Source organism: Marmota flaviventris, chromosome 13 (genome assembly GCF_047511675.1).
Source record: "Marmota flaviventris isolate mMarFla1 chromosome 13, mMarFla1.hap1, whole genome shotgun sequence".
NCBI lineage: Eukaryota > Metazoa > Chordata > Mammalia > Rodentia > Sciuridae > Marmota > Marmota flaviventris.
The window spans coordinates 2,678,748-2,692,256 of NC_092510.1; the positions used below are offsets into that span (position 1 = coordinate 2,678,748).

The 13,509-nt window shown below is 33.4% G+C and overlaps 1 protein-coding gene across 1 annotated transcript; it reads right to left on the reverse strand.

Moving 5' to 3' along the window:
* Positions 1 to 399: 399 nt before the first annotated feature.
* LOC139701586 (zinc finger protein 107-like) lies at positions 400 to 8,899 on the reverse strand. The gene is given in 7 exon segments (XM_071600698.1): positions 400 to 552; positions 2,711 to 2,823; positions 3,229 to 3,388; positions 3,390 to 3,977; positions 3,979 to 5,571; positions 5,573 to 6,722; positions 8,826 to 8,899. Coding segments are annotated over 7 exon segments (3,831 nt in total).
* Positions 8,900 to 13,509: the final 4,610 nt, after the last annotated feature.

Consider the following 13,509-nt stretch of genomic DNA (forward strand, 5'->3'; position numbering starts at 1 on the left):
TGTCTCCTTCTGCTCCTTCTTTTGTTTCTTTCTTCCCTTCCTCACTACTGGGTGACAATCATTGTGCTTAAAGCACTGGGAGAAAAAATAAATTAGAAAAATACCAGTTCTTTTTTCAGCATGTATGATCTACCCTGAGCCTCAGCATGGTAAAAGCTTGTTTTTGGTAAGGGGCTTGCCCATCATGATGATGTTTAGTAATCCTATTCCCTACTTGAAAATAAAAAATGCCTCTAGAATGCCCAATGTCCACTTGGTGTAACCATTGCCATGGCTGAGAACTACTTAGCAGTGAGGCACAAAGCTAAGTTCACACCTTCAGTGGAGTTTGCATGGGTGTCTCTGTGCCTTCTTGGGGTCTGTTTTATTTAGTTTCATAAGTTTCTAAGCTTTGCCACATCATTGATATTTGTATGGTTTCTCCCCAGTTTGAATTTTCTGGTGTTGAGTAAGGCATAATGTTTTCTTAAAAGCTTTGCCACCTTCTTTACATTTGTATGGGTTTTCTGCAGTATGAATTCTCTGGTATTGAGTAAGGCATGATTTTTGAGTCTAAATTATTGAAACTTTCAGGGGTTTAGTGCACACCTGTTGTGAGAGAGTAACTGAACAGAGGCTACCAGATGAATCGCTCCATCAACAGAGGCACCATATTAATATTTTGGGATTATCATGGAGGTATTTCTGTGACAGTAAAAGTTAGTGGAGGTATCTGTGCTTTATAGCACTATGGTGATCACTAAGTAACTATAGTTAGTACATTTTTTAAAAAAGTTTTTAAATAATGCAATTGTTCAGACTTATGTACAGCAAAAACTGAGTCTGATGACCACAAAACCTGAGACTCTTTGTCTTTTTTTCTTTTTTGTACTTGGGATCAAACCAAAGTGCTCTCTACCACTAAGACACATTCCCAAATCTTTTTATTTACAGTTAGGATCTTCCTAAGTTGCTTAGATTCATGTGAAATTGCTGAGGCTGGTTTTGAAACTGTGATTCTCCTTCCTTGAACTCCCCTGCTGCTTGGATGAAAAGTGTGTGCCAGTGTGCCCAGCGAAATATTGAGTCTTCCAGAATCCTGAGAGGACCTGAAGTACTGCAGTGGAAGAGATTTTCTCATACTTTATTAACTGTTAAAAACATCATTTACTTGGAAGAAGCAACTTGAAGAGCCAAGGATGGGTCCAGGGAAAGATGTAACTTTCTGAGCTTTCACTGTGTGGCTTGGGACAGACCTTTTTCTGAGTGACACAACTGTATCCTTGTAAATGTTACTGGAAGGATGGACTCACTAGTTCAAATGCTTTTCATTGACACCATTTTTTAACCATTCTTACTTTTTTTTCAACTGTAATGAAATTATTGATTTAAAAAATGTGCAGGGCTGTGATTTTCTATTAAGAGAAAAAAGGGCAACTATGTTTCATCAGGTACTGTCTCAGTGGTCTCTAAAACAGATGTCATATATATGCAAGCAGAGCCACACTTTGGTACAAAGACACACAGTGCTTTCCCTGGTCTGTCTAACAAAAGCTATAGTATGTTTAGGGGTGGGAAAATGTAGTGTGCTTCTTTCTCATTTTTTCAGACCCTCTGAAGGCTCAGGGGCTCAAAGTCATGAATGGAGGCTCAGGACCCTCCGGGGTCATGGACAGGCCTCTTGCTATCTATTTAGTGTGAGCATTCATACCCACTACATGTGTGGATTTAACCACAACATATGTTGCACTTTACTGTTCAATATCTTTGTTTCTCAGCCACCTGGTTTCAAATTTGTGAACTCTGCATTTGATGTAGAAAGCTGTTTCATGCAGGACATTTCAAAAGCCAGAATCTGATGCCTGAAGTGTGACAAAACCATCTTTTTATGGACATGAAATCCTGAGTAAAATTTTTTAACTAACTACAAAGCAAAAGACATTGATTTCTGGGTGCAGGGATGCATGCCTTGTATCCAAGCAGTGCATGAGCCTGACGCAGGATAATCACAAGTTCAAATCCAGTCTTAGTAGTAAAAGTGAGACCCTAAGCAACTCAGTGAAATTGTGTCTCTAAATAAATACAAAATAGGGCTGGGATGTGGCTTAGTGGTTGAGTGCCCCTGAATTCAATCCTCGGTATACAACCAAAACAAAATTAAATAAATAAATAAATAAGACATAGACATAGGACCATGCTCTCCAGCTGAGATTATGGGGAATATATTGATGTACCATAGACTTCAGGCATAAGATAATTTTATTAATGTGTTGGTTTGGTACAAATAGGCCTTTAAGTCCAGATATAGCTTTTGAAAAAAAAAAAAAAAAAAGATGATTTGAATTCAATCAATACAGAGAACCTGAGGAAAGGACAATTGAACCTGGAGAGGTCCACAGAAGGAAAGAAGGTGAAGCATCCAATCATGCTTCCTGCCCACTTCCATGGGCTAATGAGTAATGGCCATTTGGGCAAAGGTTGGAATTTTATGGAGTCAGTGCTTTGGAGCTATCTCTGGGCAATTGTAATTGTTCTTCCCAGTATGAAGTTTCTGGTGACCAATGAGTTTTGATCTTACAGGAAATGACTTTTAAGTCTATGGATTTGTGAGAATCGTTGAAAGTATGAATGATCTGTTTCTTGTTAACACTTGAAGCATACTTAAAATATGCCACATTCTTAACACTTACATGGCTCTTATTCAGTATGAATATTTGGTGAACAACAATACTTTTCCTAATAGAATAGCTTTGCCACATTCTTTGCATTTGTATGGTTTCTCCCCAGCATGAATTTTCTGGTGTTGAGAAATGTGTGATCTTTGATAAAGAGCTTTGCCACATTCTTTAAACTTGTATGGCCTTTTCCTAGTATTAATTCTCTTGTGTCAAATAAGTTATATTAGATTAGGCTTTGCCACATTCTCCAAATTTGTATGGATTTTCTCCCATAAGAAGTCTCTGGTGTTGACTAAGAAGTGACCTTCAATTAGAAGCTTTGCTACATTATAGATATTTGTATAGTTTCTCCCTAGTATTAATTCTCTGGTATTGAGTAAGGCATGATTTTTGATTCAAAGCTGTGCCACATTCTTTATATTTGTATGGCATTTCTCTACTATGAAGCCTCCGGTGTCAAGTAAGGTGTGATTTTTGATTAAAAGCTTTGCCACATTCTTTATATTTCTATGGATTTTCTCCAGTATGAATTCTCTGGTGTTGATTAAGGCATGATTTTTTTATTAAAAACTTTGCCACTTTTCTTCACATTTGTATGCCATTTCTCCAGTATGAACTCTCTGGTGTTGAGTAAGTTGTGACTTTCGATTAAAAGCTTTGCCACATTCTTTACATTTGTATGGCTTTTCTCCAGTATGACTTCTCTGGTGTTCAGTCAGGTGTGATTTTTTTATTAAAAGCTTTGTCACATTCTTTACATTTGTATGGCTTTTCTCCAGTATGAATTCTCTGGTGTTGAGTAAGGCAAGATTTTTTATTAAAAGCTTTGCCACATTCTTTACATTTGTATGGCTTTTCTCCTGTATGAAGTTTCTGGTGTTCAGTAAGGTGTGATTTTTTATTAAAAGCTTTGCCACATTCTTTACATTTGTATGGCATTTCTCCAGTATGAAGTCTCTGGTGTTGAGTAAATTTTGATTTTTGATTAAAAGTGTTGCCACATTCTTTACATTTGAATGGCTTTTCTCCAGTATGAAGTCTCTGGTGTTCAGTCAGGTGTGATTTTCGATTAAAAGCTTTTTCACATGCTTTACATTTGTATGGCTTTTCTCCAGTATGAATTTTCTGGTGTCTAGTAAGTTGTGATTTTTGATTAAAAGCTTTTTCACATGCTTTACATTTGTATGGCTTTTCTCCACTATGAATTTTCTCGTGTGTAGTAAGGTGTGATCTTTGATAAAAAGCTTTCCCACATTTTTCACATTTGTATGGCTGTTCTCCTGCATGAAGTCTCTGGTGTTCAGTAAGGTGTGATTTTTTTATTAAAAGTGTTGCCACATTCTTTACATTTGTGTGGCTTTTCTCCAGTATGAATTCTCTGGTGTTCAGTCAGTTGTGATTTTCTATTAAAAGCTTTTTCACATTCTTTACATTTGTATGGCTTTTCTCCAGTATGAATTCTCTGGTGTTCAGTCAGGTGTGATTTTTTATTAAAAGCTTTGCCACATTCTTTACATTTGTATGGCTTTTCTCCTGTATGAAGTCTCTGGTGTTGAGTAAGGCATGATTTTGTATTAAAAGCTTTGCCACATTCTTTGCATTTGTATGGATTTTCTCCAGTATGAGTTTTCTGGTGTCTAGTAAGTGGTGATTTTTGATTAAAAGCTTTGCCACATTCTTTACATGTGTATGGCTTTTCTCCAGTATGAAGTCTCTGGTGTCCAGTAAGGTGTGATCTTTGATAAAAAGCTTTGCCACATTCTTCACATTTGTATAGCTTTTCTCCTGTATGAAGTTTCTGGTGTCCACTAAGGTGTGATTTTTTATTAAAAGCTTTGCCACATTCTTCACATTTGTATAACTTTTCTCCTGTATGAAGTTTCTGGTGTTCAGTAAGGTGTGAATTTTTATTAAAAGCTTTGCCACATTCTTTACATTTGTATGGCATTTCTCCAGTATGAAGTCTCTGGTGTTGAGTAAGTTTTGATTTTTGATTAAAAGTGTTGCCACATTCTTTACATTTGAATGGCTTTTCTCCAGTATGAATTCTCTGGTGTTCAGTCAGGTGTGATTTTTTATTAAAAGCTTTGTCACATTCTTTACATTTGTATGGCTTTTCTCCTGTATGAATTCTCTGGTGTTGAGTAAGGCAAGATTTTTTATTAAAAGCTTTGCCACATTCTTCACATTTGTATAGCTTTTCTCCTGTATGAAGTTTCTGGTGTCCACTAAGGAGTGATCTTTGATAAAAAGCTTTGCCACATTCTTCACATTTGTATAACTTTTCTCCTGTATGAAGTTTCTGGTGTTCAGTAAGGTGTGAATTTTTATTAAAAGCTTTGCCACATTCTTTACATTTGTATGGCTTTTCTCCAGTATGAAGTCTCTGGTGTTGAGTAAATTTTGATTTTTGATTAAAAGTGTTGCCACATTCTTTACATTTGAATGGCTTTTCTCCAGTATGAAGTCTCTGGTGTTCAGTCAGGTGTGATTTTCGATTAAAACCTTTTTCACATGCTTTACATTTGTATGGCTTTTCTCCAGTATGAATTCTCTGGTGTTCAGTCAGGTGTGATTTTTTATTAAAAGCTTTGTCACATTCTTTATATTTGTATGGCTTTTCTCCAGTATGAATTCTCTGGTGTTGAGTAAGGCAAGATTTTTTATTAAAAGCTTTGCCACATTCTTTACATTTGTATGACTTTTCTCCTGTATGAAGTCTCTGGTGTTGAGTAAGGCATGATTTTGTATTAAAAGCTTTGCCACATTCTTTGCATTTGTATGGATTTTCTCCAGTATGAGTTTTCTGGTGTCTAGTAAGTGGTGATTTTTGATTAAAAGCTTTGCCACATTCTTTACATGTGTATGGCTTTTCTCCAGTATGAAGTCTCTGGTGTCCAGTAAGGTGTGATCTTTGATAAAAAACCTTTGCCACATTCTTCACATTTGTATAGCTTTTCTCCTGTATGAAGTTTCTGGTGTTCAGTAAGGTGTGATTTTTTATTAAAAGCTTTGCCACATTCTTTACATTTGTATGGCATTTCTCCAGTATGAAGTCTCTGGTGTTGAGTAAGTTTTGATTTTTGATTAAAAGTGTTGCCACATTCTTTACATTTGAATGGCTTTTCTCCAGTATGAATTCTCTGGTGTTCAGTCAGGTGTGATTTTTTATTAAAAGCTTTGTCACATTCTTTACATTTGTATGGCTTTTCTCCTGTATGAATTCTCTGGTGTTGAGTAAGGCAAGATTTTTTATTAAAAGCTTTGCCACATTCTTCACATTTGTATAGCTTTTCTCCTGTATGAAGTTTCTGGTGTCCACTAAGGAGTGATCTTTGATAAAAAGCTTTGCCACATTCTTCACATTTGTATAGCTTTTCTCCTGTATGAAGTTTCTGGTGTTCAGTAAGGTGTGAATTTTTATTAAAAGCTTTGCCACATTCTTTACATTTGTATGGCATTTCTCCAGTATGAAGTCTCTGGTGTTCAGTCAGGTGTGATTTTCTATTAAAAGCTTTTTCACATGCTTTACATTTGTATGGCTTTTCTCCAGTATGAATTTTCTGGTGTCTAGTAAGTTGTGATTTTTGATTAAAAGCTTTTTCACATGCTTTACATTTGTATGGCTTTTCTCCACTATGAATTTTCTCGTGTGTAGTAAGGTGTGATCTTTGATAAAAAGCTTTCCCACATTTTTCACATTTGTATGGCTGTTCTCCTGCATGAAGTCTCTGGTGTTCAGTAAGGTGTGATTTTTTATTAAAAGTGTTGCCACATTCTTTACATTTGTATGGCTTTTCTCCAGTATGAATTCTCTGGTGTTCAGTCAGGTGTGATTTTCGATTAAAAGCTTTTTCACATTCTTTACATTTGTATGGCTTTTCTCCAGTATGAATTTTCTGGTGTTCAGTAAGGTATGATTTTTGATTAAAAGCATTGACACTTTTTTTACATTTCCAGATTTTCTCTCCAGTATGATTACTGTAGTGTTTAAAGAGGTTTGACCAACACTTAAAGACATTTTCACATTTCTTCAATTTGTAAGGTTTATCTCCATTGTAAAGCCTATTGTTTTTAGTAACAAATAGAATTTGAGTAAAATATTTTTTACATTCTTTACTTATGGAGGATTTATCACTGCTCTGATAAAGAAATGAGGAATTTTTAAATGATTTTACATACTTTTTTAACTTGTAGAGCTTCCCACCAATATTAATTTTCTGGAGTTCAGGAATTCTTGTAGTTTTATTAAAAATGCTTTCACATACCTTATATCTGTAATTTGTCTCTTGATTATAAAAGCTTGGATAAATAAATTTTGGGTATGGATTAAAAATTTTTACACTTTTCTCATTGTAAAGCTCTTTTAAATGATGACATGGGTGATTTCTAGGATTTAAAAAAAAGAAAATTTTAATGACTTTCACAGAATTTACATTGTTTTACACCAAATCTATTATATTGCTAATTACCTAGGGTAGAGACTGTCTACAGGTCTTAAAAGATTTTTCATAAATATAGGTCTCTCTTAGTATCTATGTCTACTTTTAAATTAAGCAATATTAGGAAAGTAGAAATACTCTCACATTCATTATAATTCCATGCATTGCCACAAGGAGAAACTGTTCATTTCATCATTTCTGTAAAGTAACAGTCAGACAAACTAATAAAATTCAGAAATTTTTTTTTCTTCTTCTTCTTATCCTTCTTCTTCTTCTATCCTGTCTAAAGAAATATTTGTGGATATTTACTCAACGGTGCATTTTAAATTATTCCAGTGACTAACTAAAGCATGAAATAGACTCCATAGCAAATTTTTCCTTTTTTTAGAGGAAGGGTATAATTACAAAATGCTGTGCAAATATATTTAAAAGCACACACAGGTCCTCAAATTGTACTGCCATATGTGTTGTTGTCTCTCTCCAGCTTAGCCAATGCCCCACATCCCTAGAGTTCCACCTTGCCTCCAACACACTATTGTCTATTTTTAATTTGCTGGGAATCCTGCAGGCACTGGGACATAATCATGGCCCTGATGTGCCAGAGCTTTCTTCATTAAGCCAAAGAGCAAACTTCATGTGAGCTGAGCTGCTCAACTTTCCAGCAAAAATATCTATCACTGAGGGTGTTTTTAAAATTCTTTCTATGTAACTAGCTCACTGAAATAAGTTAGAGAATACTTTTGATTTGTTGAAAACATATTCCTTGAGATGCACAGATGAGTAGTGCTAGGGCCTCAGAAAAATCTAATGGCAACAGGATTTAGTTCACTAGGGACATGTATAGGATCCAGGAAGTCTCTGTGTCTCACACTTGGAAAGTTTTTTCCATTCCACCCAAAACCACAAAATCCAAAGATCTTTTGGGATATTCACTTGGAGTCTTGTCAAAATCCCTGTTGATATGAAAGATGAAGCAGTGCATGTCAGATATCTATAAACTGTGCATGAAATTTAAAAAAAAAAAAAGGATGGAAGCCTTTAGGGAAAAAAAATCTGGTATCTGAGAACTCACAGTTGAAATCCAGCTGGTTTGAGACTATCCAGTACATGTTATATACTACCTAGTTTTGTCTAAATTCAGCATGGCACTGGAAATGGTATCATCCATTGGAGCCACATAGCCACATAGCATCACAGAGATGGTGAGACATGTCAGAATTCGAATCAACCTGTCTCAAGAAATACTCTTCCTTTCGAAATCTTATTCCTACTTTGATGCACACTCCCTTAAATAAAGAACTGGAAAATTATCTAGCAATTGTTTTTCAGAACTTATGTGGTCTAGGGAATCTATAAGATGTTTTACCTCTTTTAACATAAGTTCTTGCCTGGTCTTATGTTCCTTTACTAATTATTTCAGATATATATTTTTTTCAGATGGCTCATCACCTTCCAAAAAAGAAATTACTCAGGTGGGATGCTTGATGTCCCATGACATGGAGTTATTATGCTAACTTATGAGCCATAAATACATTGGTAACTACACAAAGACTGCTTCAAGTTGAATTAAAATTATAAATAATTATTTACAAGCACCTTTGACTCAAATCAAGTTTCAGGGAGAATCATGATAGAATCATGAAATGACAAAGATATTATAGATTTTTTTTTTTTTCTTACAGAGAAGTTTCATAGTAAGCCATTCCTCATCCAAAGGTGGTCTTACCTCACTACTGTGGCTGCTTTATTTTTCTCAAAGAGTTTTACAATTATTAGCTTATGCCCTTCATTGTTCTTCATTTGCCCCACACCGTCCCTACTACATCTGTCCCAGGCATGTTTTCTACCTCTTAGCACCAGCCCAGAAAAGTGTCAGAAGCCTTCCACAATTCTCACAAGACCCTCATGTCTGCTTTTGGGGTGTGATGCATTCCTGCAAGCCATTTGGGCTGTGGGTTTTCTGGGAGACTGTTCTAGAAGTTCCTGAGACTTTCCTGTGTTTTGATTGTCATACATGATAGATGAGCTGTATGCTTATTTGATGTGTTTTAGAAAGATTTAACTGCTTCTCTTCTTCTTCTCTTTTGCTTAATTATTATTGCATTTAAACGCAATACCTACCAAACTTTCACTGTAAGCACATTTAATTACTGAATTGTTCTTTTCAACAGAAATGTCTTAGTAAGGCTTGTTTCAGCATTTCCTTAATCTGCATGTATTTCTTTTAAGTAGAAATACTATGCATGTGTTTAAATTAGACAATCTGTCTATACTGTGTATAAAATCTCTTTTTATTACTTTATAAAAAAGACAGATTAGAATGCTGCATCTTTAAATTAATGATCTGTACACGTTTCTCTATCCTGCGGTTATGTAGAGATTATTAAAAGTTTTAAAAACATAACTGACTATAAGCATTTTATAACTTTGTGAGTTTTTTTTTTTTAATTAAAATGCCTATTTCTATTCTAATCCTATTTCTAAAGCTGAGCAACCTGGTTGAGTCTTTATTTTTCTAAAGGTATTTTTAAGATACAGCTTCATAATACCCTATAAACATTGTGTAAATGTAATTTGATACATGTTTTTGCAATTTAAAATATTGTGTATTGCAAGTGGTTTTACAAAAAAAAATACTGAGCAGTAAAAATTTTACAATTACATTAATGTAATTTAAAGTTTTAACCAAAGAAAACTGATTGGCACTAGTTGAGCAGTCAGTCTTCTGAGATATTTGTAATAATATAACCTGATGAACTTGTAATTTTCTGAATAAATGATTTTCATGTTTTTTTCCATTCATTAAGACAAATTTTCTGAACTTCCCTCTCGTTCAATTTCAATTTCTTGTTTAAAACCAAGTATTAACTGTCCTGTTTTCCATACCTTTGCTTTTTCAAGTTTTGCAAAAAATATTGTATTTCTTGCTCTCCTGAAAATTCTTGCTTTTGATTAGAAGACATACCTAAAAAATAATAGGAAGTTATTTCACTTACTATGGCAAATAACTCTGCAATTATATAAAACTTTATCAAAGTGAGGGGGAATAGCCACAGAACAGTAGGATTCAAGGATATTATTGCTCAAGAAATATATAGAATTTACTACAACATGATGACAAAAGCCTTGAGAACTTTGAAAATTATCTTAAGAAATTATAGCACCACAGATGAGGACAAAATGCAAACTGACTAATATTACTACAACAATGTCAAATCATAGCCCTTCACTTCAACATATTCAGACTCCACATGTGTCTCAAATGTTTCAAGAAATGAATATCTCTTATTTGTTTATTTAAATTTTTATCTTTGGGGGGATTATTTCATAAGAGAACACAGGAGTATTATATCACCAAACTAGATCCACAGGCATTTCTATATTTCTATATTTATATCTATATACATTTTTTAAAGACAGTTTATCAAAAAGATGCTGAAATTTATTTTAAACTGGCATTCCACTGTCTCAGCTTTCCAGTTATATGGAATTAAATTTATATATCATTGCACATAACCTTTTTTGTTTACTTTGTAACTTCCAAATATTTTCCAAAATGACTATAATGATCTAGGTGAACAGATTTTAAATAGAAAAATCTATTTAAAATTTTAAATGAAAATAATAGCTCACACAATAAAAAGTATAATCAACTCAAGCAAACAAACAATGTAATAATAGTAATTGAGAGTTCAAAAATTGATGTTGTTAATTATCTTACTAATGCCAGAAAACCACCTGAAATGTATTTAATAAACTAAATATCAATATAGAAAATTAAAAAAATAGAAAAAATAGCAAGAGAAATTATATACAAAAAATATTTTTTAAAAACAATGCCTCAGGCTGGGGATACAGCTCACATGTTTGAATTCTTGCCTCACATGCAAAAGGATGGGCTTAGTCCCCAGCACCACACACACACACACACACACACACACACACACAGTCTCATAAATTAGAAATTTGAGGAATAAAATATATCAAAGGCTAGAATTAATTAAAATACACAGGTACTGCTGGAAGATGTGGTACATGACTGTAATCCCAGTATCTGGGGAGACTCATGCAGGAGCACCATGAGTTCAAAGACAGACTCAGCAATGGTGAGGCACTAAGCACCTCAGTGAGATCCTATGTACTTTTCTATAATTCCAAAGTAATGATAAAATAAATATTGAAGGTAATAAAATAATCACCATAAAATCTATAAAATACAAATTAAGGCAGTTTTTTCATAGTAGAAAAATTTATAAAAAATGAACAAAATTTGAAATCTACAGAAGTAAGTTCTTTCACATCAGGAATTTAAGTAGAAATAAACTAATTTGAAAAAAATCAGAAAACAATGTGATTAACAAGATTAAACCTAAAAATATATTAACTATGTCAGATGCAAATCTACAGAATGTTTTCTTAAGATATAAGGTCACAAAAAGAGTAAAAACAAAGATATAACAAATATTACATTCAAAATTTCAAATGTGATAATAATTATATAAATGAGAGACAAAATAGAATATCACATAAAGATAAATATGACTAATCCTGGAATACAATCATAGTAGAAATATTTGTAACTCCAATCCTATTTTTTATATATAGAAAAAATCACAGAAAAAAATTCAACAGCATAAAAAGCAACACAGTAATAGTAGGATACATCAATCCCCAGTTGATGCAAATATATCATCTCTCTCTCTCTCTCTCTCTCTCTCTCTCTCTCTCTCTCAATATATATATATATATATATATATATATATATATATATATATATATATATATATATATATATATATCATTGCATTAGTACCCAGGAAATGAATAAACTTCAAAAAGCATTAAAAACTAATTAGGTTTACAGAGGCAATCTTCTTTATAGTGTATGGAATATTGTTCCAAAGAGATACGGTTAAAAATACAAAACAAGTGTTAAATATACTAAAATATTGAAGTTGCTTTATAACATAAAATAATAAGTTAGAAAGCAAAAGTGAAAGTGATATTCAAAATTTATGAATAGGAGTTTAAAGCCAAATTCAGCAATTAAGCAAGGCCCCAAGCAACTTACCTAGGCACTGTCACAAAATAAAATATAAAAACAGCTGCCAGCTGGGCACAGTAATATACAACTGTAATTCAAGCAGCTTGGGAGACTGAAACAACAGGATTGTGAGTTCAAAGCCAGCCTCATCAACAGCAAGGTGCTAAGCAAATCAAGGAGACCATGATTCTATGTAAAATTAAAAAATGGGGCTTGAGATGTAGCTCAGTGGACAAGTGCCCCTGAGGTCAATCCCCAGTACCTTTCCCCAAAAAGAGCTGTTGATGTGGCTCAGTGGTTAAGCACCTGTTCTAAAAAAAAAGTGCCAGTAGCACCCCCAAAAATCTAAGAAGACTATTTAATACCAAACAATCAATATTATTTTTGTGTAAACAAAATAAGTTATTTGAACAATTCTTTGGAATATTCTTGGTACATCAATAACTACACATAATTATAAAAAATTTAAAAGTACTTCCTGATATAAAATAATAAAAGCTACAATATTCAATGGAATGAGGTTAAATGAGAAAGCTATGGGTAATAAAATTGAAAGTATATCAATTAGCCCTCAACTTGATGGTCAAATCAAAATATATTTACAGACCTATTCTCATTAAACAACATTCAAGAGAGAACAATGTGGCAAGCCAATCAAATATCATTTCAAATGACTACATGAAGGCAATTTGGAATGAAAAAGTTAGAAATCCTTTCAAATATAATAAATTATATAATATCTACAATGATCAACATTCAGGAGAGTATGTTAAGTAAAATAGTAATTCACCTCCCCCCCGCAAAAAAAAAAATACCAGGTAATTCTACTTCTGAGAGATATCTACTGTAGCCAAATATACAGACCAAAAGGAATGGCATTAGGAATGAAAAAGTAAGACAAAGGAGCACTTGTCTGAAGAAAAAATGTGATACAAATTTTCTAGAAACTAAAAGTTACAAAAAAATTTGAATGAACAGAACTGACCAGTAAATTTAAAATATATGAGACAATAAGTTCAGCAAAGATATACAGTTTTGACCACAATTACAAATTTGACAAATATATAAAAGGTAAAATAATTGTAAACATCTTTATGGTACCTTTAAAAAGCTCAAATCTTACTCCTAGACAAAAGAACAGATGCATATATGGAGAGATGATGAATATGCCATTAATTCTATCTACTTGGAAGGCTGAGACATGGAAATACAATTCCAACTTTAGCCACTTAGCAAGAGTCTATTTTAAACTAAAAGTCAAAAGGGGGTGATGATGTAGCTCAATATTATAAGAACCTCTGAGTTCAATCTGCTGTGTGTGTGTGTGTGTGTGTGTGTGTGTGTGTGTGTGTGTAACAAAATTTAG